General features: G+C 35.9%; 1 protein-coding gene and 1 pseudogene across 2 annotated transcripts in view; one reads left to right on the top strand and one right to left on the bottom strand.

Annotated features, from left to right (window-relative positions):
- ABCA9 (ATP binding cassette subfamily A member 9) overlaps positions 1–16,754 on the bottom strand; it is a 77,864-nt gene extending 61,110 nt beyond the window's left edge. The window contains 9 exon segments of the mRNA XM_089318009.1: positions 3,387–3,534; positions 4,263–4,448; positions 4,651–4,792; positions 7,946–8,172; positions 9,078–9,181; positions 9,772–9,936; positions 11,782–11,986; positions 12,847–12,948; positions 16,514–16,754. Coding sequence (XP_089174135.1) covers positions 3,387–3,534; positions 4,263–4,448; positions 4,651–4,792; positions 7,946–8,172; positions 9,078–9,181; positions 9,772–9,936; positions 11,782–11,986; positions 12,847–12,942 — 1,273 coding nt within the window. The 5' untranslated portion in view covers positions 12,943–12,948; positions 16,514–16,754.
- Positions 14,719–15,595, top strand: LOC100354468 (cytochrome c pseudogene; annotated as a pseudogene). Its single transcript, XR_016223504.1, has one exon. The product of XR_016223504.1 is annotated as a cytochrome c pseudogene (transcript).
- Positions 16,755–20,522: the final 3,768 nt, after the last annotated feature.

The raw sequence follows: 20,522 nt of genomic DNA, 5'->3' as shown, positions 1-20,522 counted from the left end.
CCAAAAACGAATAAAAATTCTCGGCAAGCCAGGTTGTTTGAATGAAATTTTTTTTTTTTTAAAAAGAAATTCAGATTCAAAGGGGACTTCAGAATTCACCTGAGCAAAGCTTTCTGTGTAATATGAATCTTATATTAAAAGATCCATTATTTCTTTTTCTTTTTCTTTTTTTCTTTTTTCTTTTCTTTTTTTTTTTTTTTTGACAGGCAGAGTGGACAGTGAGAGAGAGAAACAGAGAGAAAGGTCTTCCTTTTGCCGTTGGTTCGTTGGTTCACCCTCCAATGGCTGCTGCGGCCACAGCTGGCCGGCGCACCGCACTGATCCGATGGCAGGAGCCAGGTGCTTCTCCTGGTCTCCCATGGGGTGCAGGGCCCAAGCACTTGGGCCATCCTCCACTGCCTTCCCGGGCCACAGCAGAGAGCTGGCCTGGAAGAGGGGCAACTGGGACAGAATCCGGCGCCCGGACTGGGACTAGAACCCGGTGTGCCAGCGTCGCTAGGTGGAGGATTAGCCCAGTGAGCCGCAGCGCCGGCCATGATCCATTATTTCAAGGGGTAGAAAATATGTCATCCCCAGAGGCCAGAGGTTTAGTGTTTAGGATCCTCAATGGTGAAAGATAATCCCTTTACACTAAACCAAAACCCACTTACTTCATTAAGTCTTTGGTGTTTTTAATGTTCTTTTTTTTTTTTTTTTAGTTTTATTTGAAAGGCAGTTAGAAAGAGGAAGAGACAGGGAGAGGGATCTTTCATTTGCTGGTTCACTCTCCAAATAGCCACAATAGCTAGAGCTGGGCCAGGCCAAAGTCAGGAAGCAGCAGCTTCATCCAGGTCCCCCATGTGAGTGCAGGGACCCAAGCACTTGGGCCATCTTCTGCTGCTTTCCCAGGCCATTAGCAGGGAGCTGGATTGGAAGTGGAGCAGCTGGGAATTGAAATAGCACCTAGTGGCGTGCCTTTACCCTCTAAGCCACAGTGCCAGCTCCTCTAATGTTCTTTTAGGTAGAATATTGCCTTTGTTAAGCAATCATTGTCTCCAATATGGCTCTTCCAAGTCATGGTCAAAAATGTCACTGGAACATGTTATGTTCAAGATAATTGCTCTGTAGTTACTTTTCAATATCATCATCTAGGATATTATATTAAATTAAAAACTATGAGAGCACTTGAAAACATTCATGAAAAAATGGAATTAAAAGATTTTTAGGGCAAACTTTTTTGAAACACATGCACAGTTTTTTTATAATATGCAAAACATAAACTTTTTGAAGTACCCACATATGCTACCCTGCAGCCATCTGTGTCTCCTTCTGACCTTAAGGATTTCGGAATCATTTTCTCCCAGTGAACAATAGGTACCACTTCTCAGAAATCACATCTTAACAGTTCTCATAAACTATTTCCACTTTTTTCAAAAACCTTGGCCAATTTTCAAATTTGTTATCACAGCTCATATATAGTCTTCCTATCTATCTATCTATCTATCTAGTCTGTTTTTTTTGTTTGTTTGTTTTTTTTTTTTTTTTTTTTTGACAGGCAGAGTGGATAGTGAGAGAGAGAGAGAGAAAGGTCTTCCTTTTGCCGTTGGTTCACCCTCCAATGGCCGCCGCAGCCGGCACACCGCGCTGATCCGATGGCAGGAGCCAGGTACTTATCCTGGTCTCCAATGGGGTGCAGGGCCCAAGCACTTGGGCCATCCTCCACTGCACTCCCGGGCCACAGCAGAGAGTTGGCCTGGAAGAGGGGCAACCAGGACAGAATCCGGCGCCCCGACCGGGACTAGAACCCGGTGTGCCGGCGCCACAAGGCAGAGGATTATAGCCTAGTGAGCCGCGGTGCCGGCCATATCTAGTCTGTTTTTTTACAAGGCTTCCTCTGATACCCATGTTTCCTCTAAAACAAATTCACTGTTCTTCCCCTTAATTACTTACAATCACCTGAATTTTAAAGATATGACAACAGTGCAAAATAACTTCATTTAAAGTAACTGAACATCCTTTTTCATATATGAACCTTAAATTTATTATTACCATTTTCCACTCACTATTAAAAATTGACCTTCATAAATTAATAGGGAAATCATATTGTCTTCAAATTTTTATTTTTAAAGTTTATTTCATTCATAGAACTCATCACATATGCCAGAATCCCATATATTATTATGCTGTTATCACTACATTTTTTAAACTAAAATATTTTAATATACTATTTTATTAAAGCATTTTGCATCTGTTTCTAAACCTTTAGGCACTGCTGCTTTTTATATATTTCAGTTTTTTAATAAATTTTTGTCAGTTTAAGTTGTTCTATATTTCAGTTGGTAAAACTCTATGAAAATTTATGGATACTGAGTATTATCACATTTTATTTTATATAGATTAAGACAAGATTTTCTTTAATATCTTAATGTAATAAAGTTATTGTTGGAATAAGTTTCACTTGGTTATTATTTATTAATTACATAAAGCATTGTTGGAGTTTGTTTATGTTCATTTAGATTTTGTAAACTTATGCAAACATAAGAATGAGTGAAAATTTGGTTTTGTTCACTTAGCTTTTGTAAACATATGCAAACATAAGAGTGCCCTAAATATCCTTTTGTTGTACTATTTTTGTATTGCTTCTGTTAGCCTAAGTCTAATCCCAAAACATGAAATGAGTTCTTTCTTGTGGCTTCACTCCTCTGTTCATTTTCCCCACATTGACATTCTTCCTACTGAGTAGGCTTGTGATTTTTTTCATTTAGATTATATAAGGTTCATATGCAAGTATGACACTAAATATAATAGCAATAATGATAAGTCTCAAAATTTCTTATGCTGGGAGGATTCAAAAAAGCAGAGTGTTATTATTCTGTATCAGTCCCCTCAGAAACCATTGAAAAGGTCCCTTCCTTCCTTTTATCTTCCCATCTGTCTTTCTGCCTCTTCTCTAACATTTATTTGGGACATACTAAGAAGTGATAGCCAAATTCCAGAGCTGTCACAGGTAAAAAGTTGTTTCCATAGAAGAGATTGCACAAGAAATATGTAATTGCGACACTGTGTATTAATAGCACACTACTGTCTGTTAGCTTAGTTAAATGGGGAAGCACTTAAAGATTCCTAAGTTTAAGTATCAAGGACTAGAATTCATATAGCTCTGATAGAAGCAGTGATAGTATAATTATTCGTAATCTCCTACAAGTATCTTTTTAAAAAGAAATTCCATGAACTGTTTTAGTAAAACAAAGTCTCAAAAATAGCAATTCTATAAACAAAGTACAGAATATCATCAGCCTAGTTTTAGAAATTTTGAAATAAATACCAGATAATTTATATTCAATAATGGAGTACAGTTATTTAAAGGAAATGGAATTTTCTTGAACTATAATCATGTTACTACTTACTGGGCAAAATTTTGTCAAAATATAATGTCAACATCAAATACAGAAAAGCATCAAAAACCAGCATGAAAAGAGTGGCTGCTACTAGGTATGGGTTGTTTGGAGAATCCAAATGCGCATTAGAACATACATCATAGTCCAAATGTATAAGCTGAAAAAAAAGACACATTGAATTTTAAAAGGTTTAATATGGAATTAAGAATTATTATTTCTTATTTCTGCTTGACATTGGGCTTTCAAAGATAAAACAAACTCCTTTCTTTACCGTGCTCAGACCAATTGGAAGAATTTAGGAAGATAGTAGAGGCAGGAACTGCATACTAAAGGATCCTCAGTCAGTGGTGTGGTAATCTCCTAGGAGGAGGTAATAATTCCAGGGAGGTGATAACTGAGATGGACCCAATATAGAATTCTGTCAGGGCTAACAGAGAGAAAAGGGAGGACATTCCATACAGGCTTCAGAGTAAACCAAGGAAGTGTGATAGTCCTTCGGTTGTTGGAAAGAAGGCAGAAGAATGATTCCTTCTTGAATGATAATAACATAACTGAAACTAACTTTTCTGAGAGGAAGTTCAGTTTCATACAGAAATGACCAATTAAAAACAAAACTCATTTCAAATTCCTGTTTTTCAAATGCTTATGATAACATTAAGAGCGTTCATTGGAACAACAAATTAGAAGTTGAAACACAAATAGTGGAGTATCACACCCTAAAAATTTAGTGACTTAAGCAAAAACTATTCTGAGAGACAAAAAAAAGTCCTTTATCTTAAGTATTTTTATTTACATAATGGGTTGGAATTCATGCAATAAGCCCTAGGCATTAAAATTCCACCCCACTTGTACAATGTAGAGTGAAATAGTTGCCTTAACTCTTACCTGGGCCATTCCAGCAGTGAAGGCAAAAGGGCTAAGAAGACATAGGGACCATTCCAAAAATGCAGGAAGATGTCTGTACAATGCTGTGAATCCCAAGCTTCCCCAGAAGACAATAAGGAGAAAGATGACCAGCCCAGTAAGGAGAGGTTTCTTTATCAGCACACTCATCAGGAAAGCTAAAGTTATCTGAGAGGAAAGCAAAACTTCAGTTGGTTTATAGTTCTTTAAAAACATCCATATCACAATAAAAGGAATTTCATATTGTGAAGATCATTTTTCTACCCATATATGGTGTCTTATGCAAATATAGCAAACAGAACAGAAGAGGTGAAACCAGGTTGGGTGACACATGATTGACAGAAAGGGGGTATTAAATTTGGCAACTCACCAAAGACAGGCCATAGAGTAGAAAAAGTGTGAAGATCAGCATGAAATCAGTTAGGATGACAACTTCTGCAGATTTTATAATAAGAGTCATCAAAACGGCCATAATACTGATGAAACCAGCATACACCAAACCCCAGGAAAGCCTAGCACAGAAACAAAGCATCAGTTGAGGGTATTGTTTCTTCACCACTTATTTCATTTTTCAGCCAATGATTTGTGAAATTCACCATTTATCAAGGGTGAAGAGAATGCAATAGCTAACAAATGGGAAAACTTCACTGGCCCAAAGATCATATTCTATAGGGGAAGGTAGGTAATAACCAAGGAAACAGAAAAAATAGACTGCTAATTGCAAATTACGAAAGGAATAAACTGGGTGACACCATAGAAGTTATTGGGATAGGTTTCCAGGAGGGCTTCTTCAGGGAAGACGTCTATGACAATCTGTCAGTTCAAAGACAGCTTCCTTCAGTAAAGTAATTGCGTAAACAACATGACCAAAGTTTAGGCAAATCTTTTGTCTAAAGAGCCAAATTATAAGTATTTTATACTTTGCAGGTCATGTGACTTCTGTTGCAAAGACTTGATGTAGCTCAAAAGTAGTAATGGACAATATGTAGATGTTGTAGATGATGTTCTTTTCCAATAAAATACATTTGTAGAAAATAAAATTGTTTATAAATTTTAATGTGCCACAAATTATTTTCTTTTAAATTATTCTAAGCATTTAAAAATGTAAAAATCATTCCTAAGTAGAGATGTTACAAAAACAGGCAATAGTTTGCCAACCTTTGATATAGATGATTAGACAGAGATACAGATAAACACATAGACATAGAACATATATACAGAGATACAGATGGGTAAAAAGATAGGGGGCTTTCCTTATTATCAATGCCAAAGAAATGAGAAGACACTTCTTTAAAAGGAAATAGAATAACCTTTCTAAATTAACACAGTCTTAGGTTCAAGTTTTCTCTGCCAGATTATAACACTGAGAAGTAGTTACTTAATATCTCTAAACTTGTTTCTTCTATTAGAAAATAATAAGATAATCAAATGAAACTATGAATTTTTATGAATTTAACATGGAAATTAGTTTACAATGGGTCCATATTCAACAGCTAATTTCCTCTTATTTAAAGTAGGAAATGCCACCATGTTTTGGGAATTCTTATTTTCAGTGCTTAATTGTAATGATTGCTTTTTCAGAACATACTTTTATTTATCTGAAATTATCTATCTGTGTCTATCTGTATGTATATCTATCATTAAATGTTGTTGAAATAAAATGCCATAGTTTTTTCCTGTGGGAGAAAATAATCCCTGACTTTTAAAATGTTTATTCATTGAAATTTTTTTATAAATCATATTGGCTACTTTTCTCTGACTTCTTGAAGATTTTCATCATTTAAAAATGTGGTGGCCACAATTTCCTGCAGTATTGAATTATATAACTTTAATACAAAAAGGAACAGAAAAATTCCCATTCTAGATCAAATCAGCAATCCATCTTCTCCACTACTACATTCAGTATATTAAATACTTTTGTAGAAAAATACATTTGTGTATATCAGCAACAATAAAAATATGTTGGGGGCCAGCGCTGTGGCGTAGTGAGTAAAGCCACCGCCTGTGGTGCCTGTATCCCATATGGGCGCCGGTTCGAGACCCGGCTGCTCCACTTCTGATCCAGCTCTCTGCTATGGCCCGGGAAAGCAGTACAAGATGGGCCAAGTCCTTGGGCCCCTGCACCCACATGCGAGACCTGGAAGAAGCTCCTTGTTCCTGGCCTTGGATCGGCGCAGCTCTGGCTGTTGCAGCCATCTGAGGAGTGAACCAGCGGATAGAAGACTCTCTCTCTCTCTCTCTCTCTCTCTCTGCCTCTCCTCTCTCTGTGTAACTGTGGCTTTCAAATAAAATAAATAAATCTTTAAAAAATATTTTGTCTTCATATTCAACAATATTCTTTTAAAAGGTATGCAGCATATGCCTAGAACTATCCTATATATACGACATATCGTATTTAACATTGTGTTAAACAATGTGTATGAGGCAAATCCAAGGTTCAAACCATTGCTTTCTGATTCCAGAACTCATGATTTTATTTCTCCCTGGATTTTATACACCACTTCACTAAAGCCATTAAAACTTTTTCTCATTATAAACAAGGTGCTTGGTTTCCTTTCTTGCATCTTTATCTTCTCATGTCATAATACATCTCAAAGTTAAAATGAGTGCTACCTAATGCAGTGTCTAATTTTTCTTAAACATCATGTAAAGTAATTTTAAATACATTTCTTTTCTTTTGTCCTCATGATCAATGAGAGGTAGATATTATCAACAATTTATAAAAGAGAAAAAAGAGATATTAAAATTTTAAGTAACTTATCCAGGATGGTAGCTACTAAATGCTGAAATGGAGACAGCCCTGGCTTACTGTGCTGAGTTCTGTGTTCTTACACTGCCTCCCCCAAGAAACTCCTCTCTTTACTTAAAGAATATTATAGATTTTTTTTTTTTTTGAAAGGCAGAGTGGACAGTGAGAGAGAGAGACAGAGAGAAAGGTCTTCCTTTGCCGTTGGTTCACCCTCCAATGGCCACCGCAGCCGGCGCGCTGCGGCCGGCACACCGCGCTGATCCGATGGCAGGAGCCAGGTGCTTCTCCTGGTCTCCCATGGGGTGCAGGGCCCAAGGCCTTGGGCCATCCTCCACTGCACTCCCTGGCCACAGCAGAGAGCTGGCCTGGAAGAGGGGCAACCGGGACAGAATCCGGTGCCCCGACCGGGACTAGAACCCGGTGTGCCGGCGCCGCAAGGCGGAGGATTAGCCTAGTGAGCCGCGGCGCCAGCCTAATAGATTTCTTCCTTCAGTGTCAAATAAATGATGGGTCATTCAACATGGGGTAAACATCAGTCACGACTTCTAAAAAAGTATCTGAAACATAAATTTCATTGAATATCAGAAATTTTCATTTCTTGGATATCTGGATTCTGAGAGTCATTGTCTGTATTGTTAGTGCCATGAGTGCTGGCAGACATCTGTAGGATTAGGTTTCCTTTAAGGTAATTTTACATATATGTATATGTAAAAATTATATATATATGAAACATATATATGTATATATGTAGTTTCAATATCAAGCCTGTAGATCCACCAAAACCACTCATTCATGTTGCACTATTTTATGAAAACATCAAGACATCAAGTCTGAATATGATCCTTCATAGGTCTGAGAGTCACCAGCTAAGTTGTCTTGTTTTTGCTGTGTGATAGATTGTAATCATATGATTTACCAGAATGCTGACTCTCGAAGTCCCATCATTTTCATCAATGCCTTAATATTTTGTCTTTCTTGTGTAACATTGACTGATAAATAATATATGAATGCAGAAAAAGAAATAATGCAGACAAAAATGAAAAAATTAGTTGCAACTCCTCCTTGGGCAACAAATGGTACTATCTTCATAGTTATACCAGTAACCAACATTAACTCCTCCATCACTGAATGATTTGTTGTGATCTAAAGAAAGATATAAATTAATAAATTATTATCAATCATCTGATTATAGCCTCATGTCTCTTCTGTGAATTACAAGGAATAATGTACATTCCATGTATGCATCCTTCATAGGATACACCTTTCCTGGAAATATTCAAGTTTTGTCTTGACTCCATAGAAATACCTACTTATCATTGTCATTGGACCAAATCCTATTCATGCTTTAAGATCAGTTGGAATGTCATTTCAATTAGTAAGTATTCCCTGATATTTCTCAGTAGAGTATCTCCTTCTTTATTATTTTCCCCCTATGCATTTAAAATTCCATGACAGGATGTAGGGGGTTTGATGCAAGCATTAAAATGCCACTTGGGATGCCAAAATCCTATATCAGAGTATCTGAACTCAAGTTCCAGTTGTGCTTTGATTCCAGCTTCCAGCTAATGCACACCCTTGGAGACAGCAGGTAATGGTTCAAGTAGTTGGTTCCCTGCAACCCACATGGGACACCCAGATTGTGTTCTGAGTTCCTGGCTTTGGCATGACCCAGCCCTGGCTGTTGTGGGCATTTGGGGAATTAAATAGTAGATAGAAGATCTCTCTGTGTCTGTCTCTCTCCATCTCTCTGCCTTTCAAATAAATGAAAAAGAAAAGAAAAAAAAATCCATGATAGAATCTAAACTATTATTATGACTGTATATCCATACTTCTAACATACCCATTACAGTATCTCCAAAGAAATGTGCTTGTGTTCTGCTATTCTCTGGTTCTTAGTACTTTGTACAGTGGTATGAACATAAAAGCATTTTGGTATATTATGCCTAATCAATGAAGTGAATAAATGGTCGAATGGAATAATTTGTTATATAACCAACTATCAAAATTTAATTTATAATGCAGTTAGGTTCTTTTAATTTAATGCTCACTTCTATGATAGCAGCATTAATGGCAGCTTGAAAAGCTACAAAGCCTTTCTCCCAGAAAACTGAACTCGCACACGTTATTTTTTCATCCAGTACTTGACAATGAGCTTCAGAGAAAAAGAATACGCCCATTATTATGGGATGAGAGAATCTTGGTTATAGGAAAAATAAAAAGCTAGAATGTCCCAAAGGATACTCAAAATTCATGCTAATATTGTAAAGTATATCCAGAGAGATTATACCTGAATTTCTTTGTTAATATGTTTAAGATTAATTTTTCATGATTTTTTTATTAAGTCTTATAATTCTATTAGTCAAGAATATTTTTGATGGGCCAGTGTTGTGCTGGGTTGAGCTGCTGCCTGCAACACCAGCATCCCCTCTGAGTGCCAGTTCAATCTTGGCTATTCCGTTTCTGATTCAGCTCCCTTTAATGCACATGGGAAAGCAGTTGAAGATCGCTCAAGTGTTTGGACTGCAGCTACCCGTGTGGAAGACCCAGATAGAATTCCAGACTCCTGATTCCTGGCTTTGGCCTAGCCAACCCCCAATCATTGCAGCCATTTAGGAAGTAGACCAATGGATGGAATCTCTCTCTATATATTTCCACTGTAACATATGCCCCCTACTGGCTAATAACATAATAGCAAAAATTGTGTTTTGTTTTTTGTTTTTATTTCTCTACAAGTAAAGTTACCTGAATGATCTCTGTGTTCTTTCATCTTGGGGATTCTATGCCCCCAAGAAAACTTTAAGTGATATGAGAAGGTATCCTTAAAGATGACTCTCACTGCATCCGTTGATTCATTTAAGCCCAATTCGTCCGTGCTTTTTTCAGCACGCCACCCCATGACTGTTCTTCCTGCAGTGTAGAAAAAGGGAATAGTTAAGATTTCTATGTGGCCAAAGACAGCATGCCATATCCAATTATGTTTAAATAATTTTATACTAAATATAGTTCTTTCCTAGTGGCAATGATGAGCTTAAATATGAGTTTTACATTTAGAGGTGAGGGGGTGGATTTATAATGTTCTAGAAAAAAAAGTGTCATATAGCAAACACTTTTATTTTAAATATGTTATGCCTTTCCTAATAAACTTTTTAACCAATGATTTAAAGAACAATGAATTTGAAATAATAGCAATGCCAATGCTTCCATTAAATTCATTTATAGATAGACCTATCTAAAGTTGAATTACATACTGCAGTTATGATATATATTTTTTCAGTAGACAGTATTGTCAATGTGGCCAAATTTTCAATCACAGCATGAACGTGTTAAATGTTGACAGTGTCTTCTTAAAAGACTTTGTTTATTTTAAAATATGTAATGTAAACAGCTGCCTGTTACTAATCAGCACTACATGATTTAACCCATATTTAACAAGGTCAGGATCTTCTTGAGTTTGATCTCCTGGTGCATTTCAGCATGTTCCTTTGTCCTCTGTATTTCCTACAGTTTGGTACCTGGATGCAGACCTAGATGTAACCTTTTCACTAGACTGTGGGTGGTGGCATATTGCTTTATTAGAGGCTCATAATTTCTAAATGTCTCTTGAGACAGTAGCAACTGTTGACATTCATTGACCATAATAATGAATTCAATTGAAGATTTTTAAATGGTAATGCTCTATTTCTGTTATTTTAAAATTTCTTAGCAGAAAACATTTACAAAATAAACTTTTGCATAATCTATGTGGTGATGAAATAATATAGTTCACATAGGTTACATGCTGGAATTTCTCTTTTAAAAATTTTCACAATAAAAAACAACTTACTACCAAAAAGTTAAATAGTTATAATTTTCTTTGAATATAATTATGAAACCTGGAACTTAAATATATATTTGATGATTCTGAAATCATTGCATTTACATTTGTTGAATCCCGACTTGTGCCAGATTGGCTGTGGAGTCTTTTAACATTACCTGTTCTTGATGATTTCCTAGCTGTCTAAAATTACAAGTGTGTGCTCTGTAAATCCCTTATCCCAGACCTTAACATCTGCTTTCTTTTATACTGCGACTCCTAGGTTTCAAGGACATAGGTTGAGAGAGCAAGGCAACTTCATAATTATCAATTTGGTCTATCCCACTACATTTATAATGGCCTCAGAAGAGCATTCTACTACTACACAACAAAATAATTACTATAAATAGCTTCGATTGCTGTATTCACATTCCCAGTCTTTTTTTCCAGTGAATATTTGTTAGCTCTTAAGGGGATCACCTTAGGTCCATCAACTATCCCCTTGCTTCACTTTTTTCTCTTACCATTCCCAAAGATACTGCTTCTTATATTTGGGGAAACAATGAAACACCTAGTTACTTGCTTCTGTTGTAAACATTGCCCATGAGTTTTATGTATTTTGCAGTCTAGTATATTTTTCCACTTTTATATATTTGAAGAGAGTAAAAACTATACTGTCATTACCGTCCAATCTTTCCAGAATGTTCTCACATTCACTCAAATACCTCTGGACTATCTTTTGATATATACTACAGTAAGGACAACTGTTTTAACAAATAATTTCCTGTATAAGACACTAGTGAACAGAATAAGAAAACCTCCTTGATATTGGAAAAGAACATATATTAATACTGTTAATCAACTCTCGATACTTGAACTTTTAACACAGTTCTTCAAGGAAACACTAAGAAGTGTATTTTTCAAATAAGAAAATTCCCATAAAGTAGCAGAGAATATACCCTTCATGAATGGGACTGAAGCCACTTTGCTCATTATCTCTTGAGTAGTTTTGGTTTCAGGTGTAAATACAATAATATAATTAGAATCATTAAAATTATCTACACATCCCAGATCCATTGCAGGCATTTGAGAGTCAATAACTTGATGTAAATTGGAAGAAAATAGATATGCAAACACTACTAGAAGAAATGAGAAAAACCATTCCTATACAATGAGAGAAAAATGAAAATTTTTAGTAAGAATTCAAAGTGTCATTTTCTTTTCCTGTTTGTTTACATTTCTTCATGTTGGCATTGTCTGTCCTATCCATAGGTCAATTATATAGAAGCATTACAATTTTCCTTTGATTATTTTTTAAACTTTTCATTACTTGCAAATTAACTCTAGATTAAATTCTTCTTCTCTTTGACTTTTGCCCTGAACTTCTGAACTTGTGTCTTTATGATATTCAAATGAATTTAGATGTTGGCAATATACACCTGTAACCATTTTTTTTCTGCAGTATACACATGTAACTATTTTTGAGGGATTTTTCTGAATATAAATTCTTTTAAAAATCCTTCAGTAAGACATATGAATAGAATAGTGAGAAATTTAAATGTTTAATAAAAATAAATTTTATTGTTTACAGACCTCATCTATACTCCTGAGGAACAATGGTTTTTTTTTTTTTTCTACTTACTATTTGTTGAATTCTTTATTTAGTGAAGGCTTAAGCTTGTGATTATAAAGTAAATTGAAAGAAAATCATTGCAAAAATTGAAAGAAAAATAAGAAAGGAAAGAGAGAGGGCAGGATCAAAGAAGGGTAGGGTATGTAGTATCATCATGTTCTTTAAACTGTATATATGAAATTGATGAAATTTTTCCTCTTTACATAAATAAAAAATTTTAAAAATCATTTGAATAAAATAGCAAATTCCAGAATTTGAAAAAAAATTAGCCTGTTAAATAGAATTAGAATATACATGAAACATTAAATAATGAAGCTATAGTATTTATATTACTTGAGAAAATATTTTTACTCCTAAATATGAGATCACATATAGAGATTATGAACCATACCAACAAGGTGTCTCTTTTTATTCTCCACTTTTTAAGACAGTTCTTGCAAAGAAGAGCCCACGTTTGATGACGCAAGCTTATGTGCCTCTTGCTCATTTTGACCTATTTATTTTTAAAAAGGAAAGGAAATAAATGTGAAGGAATGAAACAGAAAACATTGCACAATCAACAAAAAAATTCAAAATTATTATAGCTGTTTCTAGTTGCATGCCTAGAAAAGAAGGAAGGCAAAAGGTGAAAGAAACAGAGAGAGAAAAGAAGGGAGATAGATGTTCAAAACCTAATATTGAAATGAATAAAAGTTTTTTTTTTTTTTTAATTTGACAGGCAGAGTTAGACAGTGAGAGAGAGAGACAGAGAGAAAGGTCTTCCCTCCATTGGTTCACCCTCCAAATGGCCGCAACGGTCGGCGCGCTGCGCCGATATCCAAAGCCAAGAGCCAGGTGCCTCCTCCTGGTCTCCCATGTGGGTGCAGGGCCCAAGCACTTAGGCCATCTTCCGCTGCCTTCCTGGGCCACAGCAGAGAGCTGTAATGGAAGAGGAACAACTGGGACTAGAACCCGGCGCCCATATGGGATGCCGGCGCCGCAGGCAGAGGATTAACCAAGTGAGCCATGGCGCCAGCCCCAAAAGTTTTAAAAATATATCATTTACTTCTCATTGGACTATTAAAAATTAGAAAATTGAATGGTATTAGGCTTTGTTAACCCTACAGTGCTGGTTACTATTAAATGTTCTAATGGGGATAAAGGAAATTAATATACTGCTGGTGGGGTACAGACTTGCACAGTCATTTGGTGCTTAATTACTAATTCATTACTACTTAGCAAAATTCTACCATGAATCAGCTGTTTTCCTGGGTATATGTTCAAAGGAAATTCTCACATGGGTTCATGAGATCTACAAGAGAATCTGTACAAGGATGCCCTTCATGGTATAGGTTACTGTGGCATCCTGTTGTAAAGCAAACATTGATGGGTATAGCCCAGAGAGTATCCACGAGCAATAGATTGGTGTCTACCTATCAACAAGAAGAGATATAAAAACACAGTGTCAATTCAAAAAGAAAAGACATGAGGGAGTGTTATATCACCATATCATTTATATCCATTTACAGAAATGGAATATATGTTTCTCAAAATGTCCAGACTAAATGATCACTAAAAAATTCAATAAAGAGATTATTTTGGTTGGAGGAAGTAGGAAAGGCAGTTGAGTGTGAAATATGAGTTGGAAATGCAAGGACATAATCAAAACAAAATAGGATTCTTTTTAAACACACTCATTCCATGTGTCATGAATTCAAGAACACAATTAACTCAATTCTCTGTAGATGTTTTAAAGTTAAAGTTCAAAAGAGGTCCAAGACAATCATCATGAAACACACACACACACACACACAACCAAACAATAATTCCAATAGCAAAACAAAACAATAAATAATTTTTTTAAAAAAACCAAAGGAAATAGACAGAAAAATGTCATGAAAATTTCTGAGAATTTCACACTGTATTCATCTGCTATGTATTTGAGCTCCTGATAATGCAGAACAGATTATGATGGCCTGAAAACACTGACTACAAATTAACTACATTTCCTATTAAGAAATCAATGCTGTTGTAAACCTCCCTATCTAAAAGGGTTAAATATATTGCCCTAGTGACTACTTTCTGTGAATTCATACATGTATGAGAAAATATTTATGAATAAAAACAATTATATATGTAATTATCACTAATGTACTTATTTGTTTCTGAGGGTTTGGATTGACTTGCTTCCACTGCACACATCAAGGAAAAATAGTTTCAATGATAGTAACACAAAACATCTATGCAGTTAAGCCTTGGGCTTAGAGAGCGGGACGTCCAGCTTCCCAGTGCCGTCCTTTGGAGCGTGAGCTACTAACGAGAGAGTTAAAAATGGGTGATGTTGAGAAAGGCAAGAAGGCTTTTGTTCAGAAATGTGCCCAGTGCCACACTGTGGAAAAGGGAGGCAAGCACAAGACTGGACCAAATCTCCATGGTCTGTTCGGGCGGAAGACAGGTCAGGCCATTGGGTTCTCCTACACAGACGCCAACAAGAACAAAGGCATCACCTGGGGAGAGGACACTCTGATGGAGTATTTGGAGAATCCCAAGAAATACATCCCTGGAACCAAAATGATCTTCGCTGGCATTAAGAAGAAGAATGAAAGGGCAGACTTGATAGCTTATCTCAAAAAAGCTACGAATGAGTAATAGCTGGCCACTGCCTTATTTATTAGAAAACAGCAATGTCCTGTGACTTTTTTTATGTGCGCCATAATTTAATTCTCATACACCAGAATTCGGATCATGAATGGCTGACAAAATATTTTTGTCCAACAGTCTAATATTGCCTTGTGTGGTTAAATAGGAAATTTTGGTAGTAATTCCAGTTCAGTGAATGCCCTCACTGTTTTCCCCTACTGAGGATATGATTGGACTTACCTAACAAAACTTGTCAATGCCATCCCAAAACCTGTTGGGAGATTGGATTTAGATTTAAATGCTGGGGAAATTGCCTCACTGTCTCAGAACTGAACAAGATTCACTTGTTCTTTACCTACCTAAGGCAAGAGCTGAAGACATTTGGAAACGTCTACTTCGTATTTTTGGTCTTAGCTGTGGCAATCTCATTAGAATTTCCTGTATCTAAACTTCTGCCTTTTACTTACTGAAAGGCATTTTAGTGTGGTTTATGCATATCAAATAAAGAATATTTAACACTTCTCACATTTTATAGATTATCTGTAAGGTCAGGTGCTTTGAAGGTCAGTATGACCAGGTGGAGTAACAAGTTACACTTGCTGTTGAATTCTTTACTACCTTAGACTGAGTTAAAATTCAGGATTGTCTGTAAGCAGCCGTTTGGAAACACATAACACTGAGGAGCTACTGTGTATTTGTGTTTAGTAACGGTGCTTTTGCCAGCTCAATGGAAGGACTAAGGTGGAGGAGACACCATCAGCACAAAACCTCTAAAATATGTGATCACAAGACTTAAGAGAATTAAAAACAATTATAGATCATGAAAAAACAAATCTATGCAGTTAAGATTAAATTGCTTTGAATAGGAAATTAGTTGTAAATAATAATAATTCATTATCAAAAGATAGCCATTTTCCAATTAGCTAAAATTCCTGTTATTCACAGACTTATAAGTGCATATCACAACAAATCAGTTCAAAATTCTTACAGACTTAGTGTGGTAAACAAGATCAATAACAACAGTTTACTAAGTTTTTGGAATGGAAATATTCTCAAGCCAGTTAAAAAACAATTCAAAACTCAGAAAATTGTGTATCTTCCAATGTTTAACATTTCTCTGGCAAAAAAATAAATAAATAAAAACAAACAAAAAATAATAAAGATTTCAAGTAATTTTGTAAATAGTTCATACTTACATTCCTTTCACTTTATCCAAAACCTTGTTAGATAATATATGCAATCATGGAGCAAAATAGAAAAATCTTTACTCCAACTGACTATTTAGTGATACACTACAAAATATTCAGATGATTTGAAAAATAAAATGATCCAATAATAACTTATAGCATTTAATGTCTTCCACCCAAGTGTTTGGCATTCCTATTTCTATTATTATTTTTATACATTCAAAATAACCACAATTTTAAAGGTCGACTTACTCTCAGGAAAGCTGAAGAAAAAATCTAAAAACACAGTTCATCCATGAGTTGTTGCATGTCCTGGAGAAGAATTCCCATTTCTTTTGGGTCACTACTACATCATGCCTTTAATTTCATGTTTATTGTGAATAGTTCCTTTTTCAGACTGATTTCGGAAGAGGATTATGGTCTCAATTCAGCAAGGCTGCCAAAAACTTTATGCTCACATGGTTACTTCTTCGCTGTTTTCCATTTCTTTGTCTTCTGCCAGCCCCTCAGCAGGGAGTTCACAGTTGCAGATGCTGGGTGGGACATATCCAAACATTAGGAACTACAAAACCAAGGCGAATCCAGTCTTTCTCCATTGGATTTTTGATACACGGCCCTACTGGGGACGCGGAACCTCAACACAATCTTTTAAATAAAGATTAAAAATCCAGTTCAGAGAAGAGTAAAACAATGTGGAAGAGAATACTTTTTTTAAATGACACATAAACATACAAATTGATCGGAAAAGGAATGTACCTCAAAATTGATAGGAAAATACCTCAAAATCTTCCACAGATTCTTAAAAGGTGGATCTAGAAGTACAGTAGAGAAGCAATGCAGTTGTTTTCAGGGTAACAAACTTTGAATTTTCATCTGCATCCCAGTTGCATTGCAAGTATGGTAACTGCAGCAATTTCTTTGGAATAGAAAATAGAATTTTTGGAGTTATGGCAACTTTGTTGTTTCTGCAACAGGTCCCAGGAAATAAACTACTTTCTCTATAATTAATCACTAATTTTTAGTATGTCCTGCTTTCCAATATTGTTAGAGAAACATTTTAACAGTAAAATCTGCTATTCATCTTTCTTTTGGGAACAGCTTGTGGAAACATGGCTGTTCCAAAATTCCTTGTAATCTATCAGGATTACTTTTGGCTGAAGAAGAAAGGTGAAAAAAGTCCATTATCTTTCTGCTTGTGGCCAGTAAGTCAGTTAAATTCGTCTGCACAATAGTTACTTCCTGAACGCATAATTAAAGGGTCTGAGAAATGAATATATGCAATTCTTAAATTCTTGCATGTAATCTTCCCTACCTACTCCCATTTCCCCAATGTTTATTTAATCATAGTTAAGCTTTTGTTAATTATTTATATGAAATCTGAAAATTTCACAGCAAGCAATGTTTGTGGAAACAGACTAAACTCATTAATTCATAATATTGTCAAACAAAAAATGTTTCTGTATGTCTTTTGTCTTTTGTAGAAGATAAGAATGATCACATTAATAGTATTGCCAACATTCTGCACACAGGGAATATGGTTTAGGAAACGTCTTGTTTCCAAGGAGAACTTTGTAGCTAATTAAAGCTTTGAAGTTCTAGCCGTAATAAACGTTCAGTTCTGAACTCTATTCTTCTCATATATGTTGGCCTCTTCCTTTACAAGTTTTGTAATCTCTGTAATAGAAAAAAACTCATTCTCATTCATCTTTTTTAAACAAATATTTATTTATTTATTTGAAAATCAGAGTTACAGATAAAGAAGGAGAATCGGGGAGACAGACATCTCCCATCTGCTGGTTCACTCCCCAATGGCTGCAACAGCCAGGGCTGAGCCAGGTCGAAGCCAGGAATCAGAAGCTTCATCCAGGTCTCCTATGTAGGTGTCAGGGGCCCAAGTATAGGGGCAATCTTCTGCTGCTTTTCTCAGGCCATTAGCAAAGAGCTGATTTGCAAGTGAAGCAGCCAGGCCAGGAACCGGCACCCTGTGTGCTGCTGGTATCGCAGGCAGCCTTACCACTAGGCCACAGTGTCAGTTCCATTAACACTACCTTGACTTTTTCAAGTTTATTTCCTCTTCTTAACAATCTACAGAATGAGTTTGTCAATTAAAAAAAAAAATCCTATGAGCTTTCAAAAATGAAATGACATTGATTTCATAGCATAATCCACCTATTTAACAACCACACATTTTATTTACTGTGTGCAAGGCACACTTAAATGTCAACATATTTATGTAGGCTCTCCATTTTACATTATGGACAAAGTGAGTCGCAGAGTTTAAATAATTTGCCCCAGTTTACACAATTGGTGAGGAGCAGAACTTGAGTTAAAACCCAGACCCTCTCCAGTCTGTAAGTTGAAGTTGAAATTGTTCTGTTCTCTCACGTCTCTGTTAGTGCCATCATGCCAGTCTCATTTCAGGTACATTTACCTTTCCCCTTGCCTTTGGCTTCATGTATTTTGCGGCAATATTCTCCATTGCCAGGAGTCTCACAAATTTCATGTGGTATGTTTTACATCAGGCTCCAACATGCCGCTTGGAATCCTTGTTAGCCATTACGCAGAGTACTTGTCATCCTGGGACCTGTGTGCGGCTCTCCTCAATGCTATGTGCAAAAGCAAAATAACTCTATTTGCAAAATGGGGAGAATGAAGCATTCCACCTGCCTGATAAAGAATGACAGAATATGTCTGCTTGTTTCTCAGGGACTTTTCTTTCTTTTCCTCCTTCCTCACTCAGGCCCAGCTACAATACGTGATTACAGGTTTTGTCACATACCCTTTAAAAAGTCTCTCTCTCTCTCTCTCTCTCTCTCTCTCTCTCGTCACTCTGCATATGAAATAAATAACTTTAAAAAAGAAAACATGAAAAGTTTCTCTTTTTTCCTTAATAATACAGTAAACAAATTCTAGTTGGTACTGTTTTATACTTTCTGCCTTGAAACATCCTTTGTAGGATATATTCCTGTCTTCTACTTTTATTTGCATTTGCACTTCTCCAGTATATTTTGACAAACCTGTTATCTGTTCAGAATGCCTCTTCAGACAGTACAGTTGTATTTTTCTTTTTATTTGCACATTTTTCACTTTTCATAGCGGGGACTTAAGTCCCTTGGATGACGGGTCATTTCTTCCAGGTAATTTATAGTCTCTTTCAATTCAGCTTCCCTGTGGTTTCCCGTTTTTTGTTTTCTACACGGATGTTTTCTCTATTCCTTTTTTAGCTTCCCCTTTCATCCACCTCTTATCTAACCAGTTCCAGATTTGTACTTTGGCCTACTAGTGAGTATCCTTAAATATTAAGAGACATTGCTCTGGCAATGTGAAAAATCAGTCTTGTATCTCTAGCTATCTTCTTACCCATGCACCCTGCAATTTGCAGTATAAATTGTTGAGCAAATTTGAACTAGAAATCTTAGCACTACTCCTTGCTAATTGTACTGCCAGGCATGTGACTTACCCTGAAAACCTCAATAATTTACCCAGGAAGCCTCAGTTTTCTCATCTGCGAGAACCAGATGATAATGATAGGACCTAACAGAAGTAGTTTTAGAACTGGAGATGTTAGGATTTTATCAATCTGATTGACAAAAAATACATTACGTTGACAATTTAACATTCATTTCTTAAACTACTTGTGATATCAAACCTATTTTAACATATTTTTTGCCATTTGCAAGTGTTGTTCACCATAACAAATCTGAATCTGTCCATTTTCTCTACATATATTTTTGTTACTTTTTCATTTCATTTTTTTTGTTTTTTATTTGGACTGAACATTTCTTGCATTACTCACTTTAAAAATAGTATGGTATTGCCAGTTCACAACTAGTTTTGCTACTGAGAATGCTTACATAACTTTAATTCTCAATAATTTGAAGTATTTTGTTGATCTCCATAGGATATTTTAGAGGTTTCTCTTTAATCACAAGGGTATGAAATTTCATAGCGATTACTTAGGTGTAGGTTTTGTTTTTGTTTTTGTTCCGTGTGGCACTTTGTGGTCACTTGAAACCAAAGCACTTGTTTCCTTTGTATTTTAAGTTCTGGGGAATTTTCAGTAAACATTTTAGCCAAATATTGTTTCTTTTCCAGTCCTTCTGTTCTTTATGCCTGGAAGTTTATTAGATACGTGAACTACGTCGTCTGTGTCTCTCTTTGGCCCACCTTCCATCTTAAATGGGAAAGCAGGTAATTTTCAGACTACATGTGAACAACCCTTCCTATCTGTAATTTGTATTGTCACTCCCATTTCTGACTT

Source organism: Oryctolagus cuniculus, chromosome 17, assembly GCF_051225735.1.
Source record: "Oryctolagus cuniculus isolate XC-2025 breed Fujian yellow rabbit chromosome 17, ASM5122573v1, whole genome shotgun sequence".
Taxonomy (NCBI): Eukaryota; Metazoa; Chordata; class Mammalia; order Lagomorpha; family Leporidae; genus Oryctolagus; species Oryctolagus cuniculus.
This window is presented reverse-complemented; position numbering and strand designations above follow the sequence as displayed.